The following is a 14,556-nucleotide window of genomic DNA, read 5'->3' on the forward strand; positions in this document are numbered from 1 at the left end:
CCAAAACATTTATTTATGGTCAGGAACACGAGGAGCAGCCAGGCCAGTAAAAGTGTCAATATAAGAGTTGTTACATTCTTGTACAACCACTAGTACGTGTAGCATTTCGGACAGGTCCCTGGAATACGATCCCCGATTACAAATATCTTTCAACACGTACCGTCTGAGAACTTCCTCCTGCTTTTTATGCTCAGCCTCTGCAGCCCTCGGGTCATCCTTCACGCTTTCCTTGGCTTCCACGGTGTATTGAGGGAAGATCCAAGCGTAATCCCCACCTATATCACTTAGCTCCTGTAATCCCATCAAAATATTGATTACAAAGTGAATCAATGTGATTCATCAATATCTCTAAACATTATAATGGTTCAGTTGGGTCATTGATTATCGGTGAACAAACATGCAAAATAAATTATTAGTCAATAACTTTTAAAACAATTACCACACAATCTTCATGTCACTTGCAAAGTATTATACATGTAATGCTGTTCATATAGATTTCATGCCTAGTTAGTACAAAAATTTAAAAAGAAAATACAGTATTAAGCTAATATCTAAAGCATTAATTACAAATGTTATAAACCAACTGCCTTTCTGCATACCTTAAGGAGTCTGTATATAATTTTGGCCATATTACGGTGATGCACGAAGATTAGTCCACACACAGAGTCGGGATCCTCCGGGTTATGGACTTTTACCTTCTCCTTCACATCGTCACGTCGTTTACGTCCCTTACCACCACTCGGAAGCAGCAATGCCAGCGTGTCAGCCATGGCTGCGGCCTCCGAGGACACCGCCGGGGCAGACGATCCAGCCTGATCTTTTTCTTTGTTTGAATTTAAACCAACACCCGAGTTAGCTGGAAAATTGGTCACACTTGCTGTGCATGTGTTTGGTGTTGAGGTTATCTTTGATTCCTCTGCATTAACTTTGTTTTCTTCAGAGTTATCTGAGGCATCCATTTGCTCAACATTGTCATCAACAGTAACTCCATTATGAGAATTTGTTGTGGCATTGTCTGGCATTGATGTTACCTCTGATTGTTCTATATTAACCTTAGTTTCTTCCATGTTATTTGAAGCATCCATTTGCTCAATATTATCCTCAAGCATAACTCCATTATGAGAACTTGTTGTGGTACTGACATGAGTAGCAGCAGCAGCAGCAACTGCCTCAGTGGGCAGCTCAGAGGTAGCAAGAAAAGCAGAAGTTTCAGCTAAGGAATCTTTGTGTTGACAAGTTTCCATGCAAAACTGGTTTTGTACTGAGTCACAGCTTTCAATACCTGCCTTTGCTACACACACACTATCACTTCCATCTTCACAACCTGACTGATGCTCATCTAGGTCAATGTAGCCATTTAATTTCAAATCAACATTCTTCTTTGAGATTCTAGATGTCAAACATTTATGACCGCCTTGTGCAAATCCATTGCATAGTATTACATTTTTAATATTTTGTAACTTGGCAGTATCTTGAGGTTCGCTTTTGGCACTCAAATGTCCATTACATGGATCACAGCCCAATAAAATTTCTAGTTCACAGCCATCTATACAAGATGATTCCTTAATATTAAGCCTACATAAATCGTCTTCTAAGACTGAGCCATCTTCACTCTCCTTATTGTTTATAGCTTCGTATATATTGCAAGAGATTTGTGTTGTATCAGGATCCATTTGTACTGTACTTTGCATACTGTCAATAAACATAGTGCTACCATTCTCTACACTATCTCCCACATGCTTGATACCATTCTGAAATCTGCTACTTTCTTTGAACTTATTTGCAGTAATTTCTTCCATAGAACCTGACAGTGGGACCATATATTCATTAATATCTATTCCATTAGTACAACATTCCAAATCACTTGTATGTGACTCAGACACAGCCTTGATTGTACATTCTGTGGAGAACTTTGAGGCAGGTGCATCCGACTCTGCATCAGCTGACACATCGCCCATTTCATCCAAAACATCACAAGTGTCATCCAACACATCGTTAGTTTCACCCGACACATCATTAGTTTCGCCAGATGCTTCACTAGTTTCACTCGACACATCATCGCTGATTTCACTCGACACGTCGTCAGTCTCACTTGACTGATCACCAGTCTCGTCTGACCCATCTCCAATCTCATCCGACTCATCACCAGACTCACCAGACACACCATCACCACACTCACCAGTTGCACCAGAGTCCTCAATGACAGACACACACACATTGCACGAAGACTTCCCACCAGCTTCCTTCGTCTTATCGGCCCCCTGCCCAAGTAATCTTGACGACACAACACTGGACTCACTGGCAGCCGAGTCCAACAGGGCTAATTTACCAGGGGACTTGTGCACACTCTCACTTAAAATGTAATCACATATCTGATTGTTTTTACTAGGTGACTTAGGAACTGTCTTACATACATTTTCAATGACTAAACTACCATCAAATTCGGTATTTTCAAATGAATTTTTTGAATTTTCTACAACAGACTGAAAAGTTTGGCTATTCATTTCTTCATGGACCGAGTCAACATTATTTAAAATTTTGTCTGGGGAAAGAATATTTGTATGATCTTCCAGAGCTATATTCTCAACTGATGGTTCCCCTAATGTGACATTAGCATTGGCTTCTATAATCAAATTCTCTTCTTTTACATCTTGGACCATTGCAACTTCATTTTCTTTTACTAAAGATCCATCATTCACAGTTTCACCTCCAGTTGGAGCCGCTTCAATTCTAGCCATTTCGTTACTTTCCACTTTATCTTTTCTTTTGCGAGGGTCAATAAAATTGAGCGGCCGCACCTGACGAAGAATTTCAACTAAACGCAGAACTTTGGGAGTAGAAAATTTTAAGATCTGATCCAATTCTGTGTATTTATCAAATGCTTGTTCCACAACAGCCCTGAAAAAAAAATATATATATTACCTAAAAAGAACATTAATATTTCCTTCGGGATATTAACTATTGTAAATTACTAAAATACTGCATAAAAATTTCTTCTACAAACGTCTTGACATCTGGAAAACCAGTAAAGTTACTCCCAGTGGACCCCAAAAGATAGCTAGTTTCAGTTGGTGTGGTTGAAAAGGTTTCTTTAGCTAATTTATTTAAAAAGAACCCAAGTTAAAAATATAAGATTATCTTAAATATATATATTTATTTAGGGAAGGGCCTGCCTTTAACTACCCATCAACAGCGATTCCCAAAAAGGTATCAAGACGATAAATATCAAGATAAAAAAAAACAACGTAGAGTGTATTTTCTACACTACAAAAAAAAATGTATGCCACCAGACTGCACCTTATTCGTGCCATGACAGTGAAGATCATGCAGAGGAGGAGGTAGTGACGATCATAAGCCGTTTTCTTCTTTAATTTCTCCACTTCTACTAAAGCGTACAAAGCTGCCCTATCAGCACACCACAGCCCTGAGGGAAAAAAAACAAAAATTAAGTATCCACACTTCTGAGACTTTGAATGTTTACAAATTTGTAAGAGTTTTGCGTTACAAAATAGGTTTTAACGTAAACAGTACACAAAAAAATCAGCAAAATATCTGACAAATTGGACAAAAAAGAAGTACAGTATACTTCAGTATACTTTGAATAACACTGCTGACTATTTCAAGCAGAATTAATATACTTAACACTTTCGCGCTTTCCGCAAAGGTCACTCAGCCAACCGAATGTGCGCGCAGCGTTTTTATCGCTTAAGCGTAAAAACAAAAATGTGTATACTCTTTTTACTCTTCTGACCTTAGTTCTCATGCTACGTATTTCATTTTGGTACCAACGTGTTCGCAATAAAATTCTCTAGAAGAACATCAGTAAAAGAAGTCACGAAACGTATAGGGATACCAGCACCAAATAAATAACTACGAAGATGACTCGCCGTGAGCGCCCATCAGCAACAAAATGTTTTTACTCTTGGGATTGTAATCACCTCCACACTTATTCTACAGCGTTAATTTTGGTATCAATGGACTCGCAATGAAATTCCCAACACGGTGATATGAATATAAGCGTAGAATAATGATGCGGCCCGCCCGCAAGAGTGTGGGAAGTGGTGAAATTGTTACCCGGTATCGGTGACGGGACGACGCACGGCGCTTTGAAAGTTTATACTTATTTCACTCTCATGACATTAATTTTCTATGTACGTCATTCATTTTTGTGTCAATGTGTTCGCAATAGAATGTTCTATGTGCCCATAGGTAAAAAATATCAACAAAGCGTAAGTTAGAATAGCGCCAAATATAAAACAACGCTGGAACATATCAGTGAGCGTCAAACACACACGAAATGTTTTTACTTTTGTTATGTTTGTCAAGTTTATACTTGTTGCACACAGTTATTTTTGGTTGTATATTGATCGGAATAAAATTCCCTAAACAGACATATGCATATAATACATGATATGGGGGAAGCATTACCAGTATAAACGGCTAAAGTCACCCACCTGCAACCCGTTTGGGACAAAATACCATTTGATCGAAGTTATCCACACCTTTCATGAACTTATTGTACCATGCAGCCTAGTGGTGAGAAAGAGAGCCTCATAGCGCGCAGTTTGAAACAAACCCAAAGTAAATCGGATAAAAATTGAATTTTATACAAATATTTTAAAAGAGGACTCAACTTTATGTCCACTATGCGTTAGCGTTAGACGAAACGGGACGCGCCGGCGCGTCCAGATAGCGCGAAAGTGTTAACACTATTTTTCTGTAGCCATTACTAAGTTTGACAATGAAACCAAAAAAGAGCAGGTAAAAAAACTCAGAAATGCTGCAGGAAAACCTAATCAGACTTTCAAAATGAACTGAAAATTGGCAGATACAGTTCAAAGCTGACAAGTATATGGCCATAAGGCTAGGAAAACCAATGCACCATATGCAGGCGATGAGTCACAATAACGTGGCTGAAGTATGTTGACCAGACCACACACTAGAAGGTGAAGGGACGACGACGTTTCGGTCCGTCCTGGACCATTCTCAAGTCCAGACCTGGACCAGACTTGAGAATGGTCCAGGACGGACCGAAACGTTGTCGTCCCTTCACCTTCTAGTGTGTGGTCTGGTCAACCAATGCACCAGTTATAAATAAATATTATCAAACTTACTAAGTGAAGAGTATTGTGAAGAGTACCTGGGGGTTATGATTAATATAAATTCAAAGCCAAGAAAATACATATAAAATAATTTACTAGTAACTAATATTTACATCTAGAAATAAAATCTCTAATAAATCCCTAACATGGTCAACAGGCTAATTAGACGGATGTTTCTTGCAATGTTTAGAACCCCACAAAAACAGTACTACAATGGAAGGTATTCCATAATCTTGACAAAATATTTGTAGCATGTCAACCACAATTTTAAACATGAAAAACGATAAAATGTACATCTTGGGTAACCTTTCACACAACATTATATATATTTACTGTATTTATAAATCACACGAGTTTACCCACTGCATTCCGATTGTTTTTAAATAAAGAACTGTCACTAAAGAAAAAGGGGTAATACTTTTAAACAAAACAAACAAATTACACTGCAAGTTAAAACTTTACCTAAATTATTGAGCACATCCAGGAAGTCCATCAAGATTTGCCTTGGTTCATTATTAGGATCAGGTAATCCATCACAGAACTCTTGATATTCCGGACCATAAACTTCTACAAGATCATAACGATGGTCACCAAGGAAACCCAGAGCATCCGCCACTAAACGTCGGACTTCCAGCTCCACCTCCAGACGTTCCTCTGGAGACGGATCACGACACATCACAATTTTCTCAACAGGCTTATTTACATACCTGAGATACAGAAAAAAAAACAAGCGGGTAACACATTGAAATAAAATGAACGAATGGTAAACTTGTCGATCAAACCACACACACACACACTAGAAACTGAAGAGTATGTCGTTGTCTCTTCAGTTTCTAGTGTGTGGTTTGGTCAACATTTCTTCAGCCACGTTATTGTGGCTCAATCTGCAATGGTTAACTTTATTTGTTGATGTATGTGCAATTTGTTACAAGTAACACAGGTTACTTCAAAGCTCAAATTAAAATAAAATCCAACTTAGAAATCCAAAATCTTCAGTATCAAGCATGATTGTTATTTGTAAAGCTTAAGAGAGTTTGTCAAACTGGATTTAGGTCAATATATAAGCATATTGCACAAGCACTCTTCAAGCCCTGAGGCTCAGAGACATATATGGTACAGTCGCAGAAAAGTATTCCTTTACCCCCCAGCCACAAAAAGTACAGAATAGCAATGCTGCATTTGCTGTAGTAATGGATTAGATTATGAATGAATAGGTCCTTTGTAATGAAAAATGGTATCAATTGTCCCATACCATGTCCTGTGTGCTCTCCACATACCATATCTGTTTCTTCGTGCACACTTTCACTCTCCTATTACCCTGCAATTCACCTTAATGCACTCTCTACACCAATTCACCAATATCCATTCATTCAACATGAGCCAAACCATCTCGGTATTCTTTCCTCAATCTTGCAATTGATTGACTTTAGCATTCCCCATCTCTACACGATATTTGAGTTATTATTTGATCTTCCTCCTAACACCAAACATACTTCTTAGATTGTCCACTTCTACTGCCCCTCTCTTCATGTTTTCCCCCCTTTGGAGAACCACTTGAAATTTTTGCCACAGAATTTTACCTCTGTATCTGCCACGCTAAAATTTATCCTAATTTTGTAATTTCACTACAGTATTGCATCTACAATACAAATAGCACTTGATTCAAAGCCATGAAACATTAAGATTTACCAGAGATAATCAGTCTTGACCGGTATCTTGGGTAAATCTAACCATAATACTGCGGAAATTGAGTGAGGAAGTATATTATTCAGTCCTCACCTTAATACAGTGACTATTTCTGAGGCAGTATCAACTTTACAAGAGGAGGCTTTCTGAAGGTGATTAAGAAAAGACTCAAGTTGTGGTGGAGAGCAGGTATGACTCAACACAGGAGAACTCATGCCTAGGATTCGGCAATTTCCACATCGACTTAGAATCTGAAAAAAAATATTGAGACAAAAAAATAATATTCAGGACAAAAATAAATTTTGTATATACAATTATAAATACAAATGGCAATGTGGTATTTAACATAATACTTGGGGCCTCAAATAAAAGGAAAATAGACTGGTTAACAAATGCTTCTCAGAAGATATGTGGAAGAGAGATCTATCTATCTATCTATAAGAGATATCATGAAGAGCTAGATTAGTGGACACGGCACACTGTGGCAAAATATCAAGGAGCCGAGACGACAAGAGTGTAACAAAGAAAAGGAGAAACCAGAAAAGGCATAGAAAAAGTAAAGGGACATGGGTACAAACAGTCAGACACTAGAGTACTAGAAATGAGTACACAGGACAGCAGTTAAGAATATACTGCACAGAGATTAGCAACTACGTTAAGTAAGTACCCGAAATAAAAGGACTCATCGTGAAGAGAAGTAAAGGGTACTCAACGTCACAACCCTCAAGAGAAGAAACGGTGAATATGATCAGTATACACTTGATACTGAAGAAATGAACAATGTGGACGAGAGTATCCTATTTAAATTGAAAAGCATTAAGACAAGCAGACATCAACAAAAGCTGGATACACAATAGATACATAGAGATGTAAGGAAAATTTCATACCCTCTATGGGTGGTCTGCAAGTGGAATGCATTGAAGGACGTTGTCAAATCAACTTCCAATGACAATTTTAAGAAAAAAATATGATGAATTTTAAACATCAAAAATGTAATTAGTGTGGACATGGAAATTACTAAGAGGCATGGCATAAATGAGCTACATCTCACTTCTCTGTAGTCACTGATAGGCATGCACCAATAGGCAAACATGGAGGACAGAAGAAAATGTATATATGCTGGTTAGCACTGTAAATGTGTGGCCACGTCTGTGGTAGACAATAATAATAATAATAAAAAAAAGCACTTGGGCCTCACAGCCGAGTGGACAGCACTCGGGGGTCGAAGTCCAATTGGCCCGGGTTCGAGTCCCGGCAGAGGCGGAAACAAATGGGCAGAGTTTCTTTCATCCTGATGTTCCTGTTCACCTAGCAGTAAACAGGTACCTAGGAGTTAGACAGCTGCTAAGGGCTGCTTCCTGGGAATGTGCGCGTGTGTTAGAGAGAAATATATGTAGTAGACATAACAGAGAAAAAAATAGTGTGGCTAGAAAGGTGGGGTCCTAGAGCTAAATAGCTCAATTCTGCAGACACAAATAGTAAATATAAATAGAAAAGTAAATACCAATAGGTAAGCACAACTACTCTGCTACAGCAGTGCTGTAGCAGAGTAGTTGTGTCTTTGGCAAGTTCTGACAGAGTTGTCAGAACTAGTTGTCTAGTTGTGGCAAGACAGTGACAGAGTTGTCACCGTCTTACTGAGTAATCAGCAAGACAGTGACAGAGTTGTCACCGTCTTACTGAGTAATCAGCAAGACAGTGACAGTTGTCACTGTCTTACTGAGTAATCAGCAAGACAGTGACAGAGTTGTCACTGTCTTACTGAGTAATCAGCAAGACAGTGACAGTTGTTACTGTCTTACTGAGTAATCAGCAAGACAGTGAACAACAAACTACATACCTTTGCAATAGTAGGAGAAGTTGCCATTCGGTGAGCATCAGTAATGACAAGAAGGTTGAGCATGTCTAGTGGCAATACTCCTGCTTGCAATCCTTGCTCCATCACATCTACGGTCATTATTAACACCTAGAGAAACAATCAACTTGTATTTCATCATCCCTTACACAGAACAGCTGACCAACTCTTCTAATGGATATGTAATAACAAAAATTATTTATCTTTTTCATTATGCTTACTCAGTTTGTAACTTAACTGAAAATCAAATTCACAGTTACCGCTTACTTCGTGCATATGCGCGGAGCTCACGCCCGGGGCGCAATACTGTTAAGTAGGCCCTCAGTTGCTCCCCGTCTTTCCTTACATTTCAGTGACAATTTTCGGGGTTCCAAATACTGTAGGTTGATCATGAGTGTTGGTCCGAGACCCGGATACCCTAGCATACCATCTGGCGGCCAGCTGCATTAAGCCGAGTGCGTTCACCATTGGCAAACTACTGATTGGCTTGTTTGCCTCCTTTTTTCTAATTCTTTCTTTCAAGCAACAGCTTGTTGTTTTTTCATCTAATCTGTCTTATTCATTTCTACAATTTTCATTATATCTCTTATCCCCAAGACTCCCTTCACCTTGGTGACAGCCAGATTTTGATCTTATCGAGTTACTTAGGCTATATTGCTTATAAGAAAATTTACTTTCTTTAACCATTTATACATATTTTTTCCATAAGCACACAGCTGGAAAGAGCAGGTCTTTTTCCTTACAATAAAAGTGAATATAAAAAACTGATTGATCAACATTTTCACCAAATTTGTTCACAGAGGTGAAATACAGTGTTGCAATGAAACTTCCCCTTCAGTACAAGGCATAAGAATTTAGCTCATGCACAAGAAACTGCATCAACTTGATGTATCAAATGAGAAAATCAGTAGGAGCCATGTGGAGGATTCGAACCTATGCTCTGGGTACTCCCAAGCACACACCTTAAACCACGACACAACCCAAAAAGAGGATTTAGTTGAATCCCAAGTTGCATTAGTTTTGACTATGTCATAGTGTAGTGGTTTAAGGCAAGCACTTCGGAGTTTGCAAAGCATAGGTTCAAATCCTCCTCAATTTTTTGCTCCTATAATTTAGTTAAAATTAAAATAATAAATTAAAAAATTCAAAATTTAGTGGGGCAAATAATATTATACTGTATATACTTAAAAGGATAATTACCTGAGCCTCCCTAAAAGCTTGATTCCAGCGAGATGTTGGCCAATTATCAACCTGGTCCAGTGTGGTGTAGGTGGTGACGACTAGGTTGGTGTTCTGCTGAATGGCTTCCCCGGCACGAACAAGGCCTGGGCCTGACCACCCGGTAATCAAAGTTCGTTGCCCCTTGCCTCCTTGGTCCTTGCTACGATTGTACAAAGGATTTATTTACTTAATAATGTGCACTTAGCATTTGTTCACAACCATAGTATTGCAATAACGAAGATAGTAATGATTTTTGGTGTAAAATATAACATTAATTGCGGTAAAGTTTACCATAGGTAAATTTATCTTCCTGTAGTTTCCAGGTAAACTGCAGGATATAAATTTAAGATACAGTAAACTCTTATTTTGCCTGACTTAGAAAATCTTGTGCAAATTTAATTTCCACATATTGACTTGAAAGCTATAAATGGAAAAAAATGGATGCATTGCAGACAGACCCAGGAACTGCAAGGTATCCCTTCCAGTAAAATATTTATCAATAATGGGCAATGAAAAAAAAGAGATGCCAGTAGTGTGATGCATGTGCAAGTACTGTGCTTATGTTCAACGACAATGAACGAGAATATCAGTTTTTGTTTCCTCAACCAGAAAAGTCTATACACACACACCGCATCTTTCATTTAATGCGTACCTTCGGGTGAGGTGAGCAAGCTCTCGGGTCACCATGGTGATCAGGAATGTACGAGTGGAGCGAGATGCCAATACCGAGAGTGTGTTTCGTCGCAGGCAAGCGTCCACCAACTCCACCTGATACTCCCGAGGAGTAAATATAGTGGAGTGCACATTTTCTGGTTGTACCCGGTTCATCTAAAAAAAAAAAAAGAAGAAGAGATTTAGATTATTTAGCAATATAGAATCTATATCAGTTTTATAGAATATTCCATAAAAATATGGAATAAATTATCATATTCAAAATATAAATTTGCCTTATTATTAGTTTTGCCTTACTCATTATTATTTCAACACAGCATTCAGTTATGAAATATTGAGCTGGTATTTAGTTACAAGAATTTATCATGAAATTTTACAGACTTTGATCATTGCATTAGACATTTATAGCAAGTGAAGGGAAATCAAGTAGAAGAAAATAAAAAGCATTCACTGTAATGAAACATTTCTTTCTGGTGGGTCCTGGTGACTCCTCCTCGGTGTTCAATTCCACCCAATTCAATCTCCACCAAGTCCTACATAATCATCAATAAAGCCTACTAGGAACTAGAGATCAAAACCTGGTCCTACAGAGGGATAAGGATTTACAAACCAATCGGTAGTTAAGCAATTCTAAATTTAGCTTCACCTTCCCACCACCAGGGCATGCACATCTTCCTCCTGGGAATCACCGACTATATTCCTTCAGTCACATAGTCAAGGACAAGGAAAACTGAAGCCCAAATCAGGAAAGTAAGGGCTCTAAGGAGTCACCAGAACCCACCAGAAAGAGGCATTCCATTACATACAGTGCTGGTTTCCTCGGAAGGATCCTTAAGTGGTTTCTTGGTGCTATGCCCCCCCCATGGCGAAAAATAGAGGCAGAAGACAGCCACAGAAGTAACCCCCCCCCCTCACAGGAAGAGAAAATTAGCAACAAGTTAATCCTCCCAACTGTCGTAGGGGGGGGACACGGTGGTGGTGTCCAAGCCTGGTGTGCACCAGGAATGTTTACTAAATAAGGAGCTGCCAGCACCCTACTGGAACACCAAAACACCCCAGCCTAGACACGATAAAGCATCTAAACTACTGGGATTATCTCAAAGCTTTCAAAATATACCCTCTAGAAAAAAAGATGAGAAGGGTACCAAATTATACATACAGTACATGGAAAATGCTGGAGAGTCAGGTCCCAAATATGCACAGTAAAATAACAACATACTTTACTGGAGTGAAGGATATGGAAGGATATAGAGACAGTCTAGAGATGCCAAAGGCACAATCAGAGAACACTGAACATCAGAGGTCAACTGTTGTTCAATATCTTCCCAGAAAGTGTAAGATAAATTAACATAACAAAATTGCAATTCTCCAAGAAAAACCCTGGACAGTTTTCTGCAAGAAATGCAGACCAACCAGGCTGTAGTGGACAGTGGCCTGCAGGCCTCTCTAAGCAACAGCCTGTTGTAACTAATAGATATAGTACAGTATCTATATATAATACAGATATATATATAAGCACAATTTAAAAATATGATGCATATAATGTATAAATTTACAGAAAACACTGAAGCAATATTTCACATAAAGTACAAGAAAGGACAAGTTTACAGTAGAGAATGACAAATAATATATCAAATGATTAGTGAAGCAAGTCTAATATCAAAGCCTCTTAAATAATGATCAATAATATTTATCCTCTAAACAAAAAATTCTGGGTGTCAATTAAAAATTGGTGTGTGAAGTTCTACATTATGTGCCTAAGTATATAAAAACACAAAGCTAAATAGACTCCATTTCTTGGTTCGCAATATCATCATCATCTCATTATCTTGAGGTTATCTTGAGATGATTTCGGGGCTTAGTGTCCCTGCGGCCCAGTCCTTGACCAGGTCTCCACCCCCAGGAAGCAGCCCGTGACAGCTGACTAACTCCCAGGTACCTATTTACTGCTAGGTAACAGGGGCATCAGGGTGAAATAAACTCTGCTCATTGTTTCTCGCCGGCGCCCGGGATAGAACCCGGAACCATAGGATGACGCGTCCAGTGTTCAGCGCTGATTTCAGACGGCGCTCACGTACCTTTCGTTTCCGCCTCATTTTCCTTATTGGGATCAAAGAGCAGTTATGGCTAGAGGTTATATCCCTGGAGAACAGAGCACCAGAGCACACACGAGCACGCACACACTCGCCACCACCACCACCGTGTCTCCCCTACTACAGTATCACAGCCTCTGGCACAATCACATGACACTCACTCGAGGGATAAGCTTACCTATGCAGTGCAAGAACCCTTGTTAAATACGGACACTTACATTTCAAAATAACGATACCCATTTTTCTAGACAAATCAAATGACTAAATGACCTTCATTAAGTTCATTACCAGATACAGTATCAATTTACCAATTATTCCAGCAATTAAAAGCAGCTGGCAATGCAAATTTATTCCTAATGAAATTAAACACCTTAACAACATACACATCACACAAGTGTACCAAAGGATTTACAACACCTCCCACAGCGTATGTAATCTCATACTCAAGATCCCAAATGATGGCAAAAGCACCGAGACCAGTAAACAAATAATAATAGAGAAAAATAATAAGGTAAACAGCAACTCTTGTAACAAGATCTCCAGAATTCCACACCCCAGGTAGGCTTGTGGCTAACCTCGGGCTACACAGCCACTATAATATCCATCCGGGCTCTGGCTCTGGCTTTCTCCCTCCCTCTGGCGCGCTCTCTCTCTGGCTCTCTCTCTCTCTCTCTCTCTGGCTCTCTCTCTCTCTCTGGCTCTCTCTCTCTCTCTGGCTCTCTCTCTCTCTCTGGCTCTCTCTCTCTCTCTGGCTCTCTCTCTCTCTCTGGCTCTCTCTCTCTCTCTGGCTCTCTCTCTCTCTCTGGCTCTCTCTCTTTCTCTGGCTCTCTCTCTCTCTCTCTGGCTCTCTCTCTCTCTGGCTCTGGCTCTCTCTCTGGCTCTCTCTGGCTCTCTCTCTCTCTGGCTCTGGCTCTCTCTGGCTCTCTCTCTCTCTCTCTCTGGCTCTCTCTCTCTCTCTCTCTGGCTCTCTCTCTCTCTCTCCCTGGCTCTCTCTCTCTCTCTCTGGCTCTCTCTCTCTCTCTCTGGCTCTCTCTCTCTCTGGCTCTCTCTCTCTCTCTCTGGCTCTCTCTCTCTCTCTCTCTCTCTCTCTCTCTCTCTCTCTCTCTCTCTCTCTCTCTCTGGCTCTCTCTCTCTCTCTGGCTCTCTCTCTCTCTCTCTGGCTCTCTCTCTCTCTCTGGCTCTCTCTCTCTCTCTCTCTGGCTCTCTCTCTCTCTCTCTCTGTCTCTCTCTCTCTCTGGCTCTCTCTCTCTCTGGCTCTCTCTCTCTCTGGCTCTCTCTCTCTCTCTCTGGCTCTCTCTCTCTCTCTCTGGCTCTCTCTCTCTGGCTCTCTCTCTCTCTCTCTCTGGCTCTCTCTCTCTCTGGCTCTCTCTCTCTCTCTCTGGCTCTCTCTCTCTCTCTCTCTCTGGCTCTCTCTCTCTCTCTCTCTGGCTCTCTCTCTCTCTCTCTCTCTCTGGCTCTCTCTCTCTCTCTCTCTCTCTGGCTCTCTCTCTCTCTCTCTCTCTCTGGCTCTCTCTCTCTCTGGCTCTCTCTCTCTCTCTCTCTCTCTCTGGCTCTCTCTCTCTCTGGCTCTCTCTCTCTCTGGCTCTCTCTCTCTCTCTCTGGCTCTCTCTCTCTGTGTCTCTCTCTGGCTCTCTCTCTCTGTGTCTCTCTCTGGCTCTCTCTCTCTGTGTCTCTCTCTCTGTGTCTCTCTCTCTCTCTCTCTCTCTCTCTCTCTCTCTCTCTCTCTCTCTCTCTCTCTCTCTCTCTCTCTCTCTCTCTCTCTCTCTCTCTGTGTCTCTCTCTCTCTCTCTCTCTCTCTCTCTGTCTCTCTGTCTCTCTCTCTCTCTCTCTCTCTCTCTCTCTCTCTCTCTCTCTCTCTCTGGCTCTCTCTCTCTCTCTCTCTCTCTCTGGCTCTCTCTCTCTCTGGCTGGCTCTCTCTGACTTTCTC

General features: G+C 40.3%; 1 protein-coding gene across 3 annotated transcripts in view; it reads right to left on the minus strand.

Annotated features, from left to right (window-relative positions):
- The window catches only part of Dcr-1 (Endoribonuclease Dcr-1), a 36,804-nt gene that overhangs the window by 17,611 nt on the left and 4,637 nt on the right, over positions 1-14,556 (minus strand). For all 3 annotated transcript variants that reach the window (XM_045767481.2, XM_045767480.2, XM_069312436.1), the window contains exons 3-10: positions 10,517-10,692; positions 9,844-10,024; positions 8,629-8,754; positions 6,882-7,039; positions 5,565-5,809; positions 3,298-3,424; positions 600-2,898; positions 161-291 (exon numbers count right to left, since the gene is read on the minus strand). In XM_045767481.2, the coding sequence (XP_045623437.1) occupies positions 161-291; positions 600-2,898; positions 3,298-3,424; positions 5,565-5,809; positions 6,882-7,039; positions 8,629-8,754; positions 9,844-10,024; positions 10,517-10,692 (3,443 nt within the window). The remainder of the gene's footprint in view (positions 1-160; positions 292-599; positions 2,899-3,297; positions 3,425-5,564; positions 5,810-6,881; positions 7,040-8,628; positions 8,755-9,843; positions 10,025-10,516; positions 10,693-14,556) is intronic.

Source organism: Procambarus clarkii, chromosome 72, assembly GCF_040958095.1.
Source record: "Procambarus clarkii isolate CNS0578487 chromosome 72, FALCON_Pclarkii_2.0, whole genome shotgun sequence".
Lineage (NCBI taxonomy): Eukaryota > Metazoa > Arthropoda > Malacostraca > Decapoda > Cambaridae > Procambarus > Procambarus clarkii.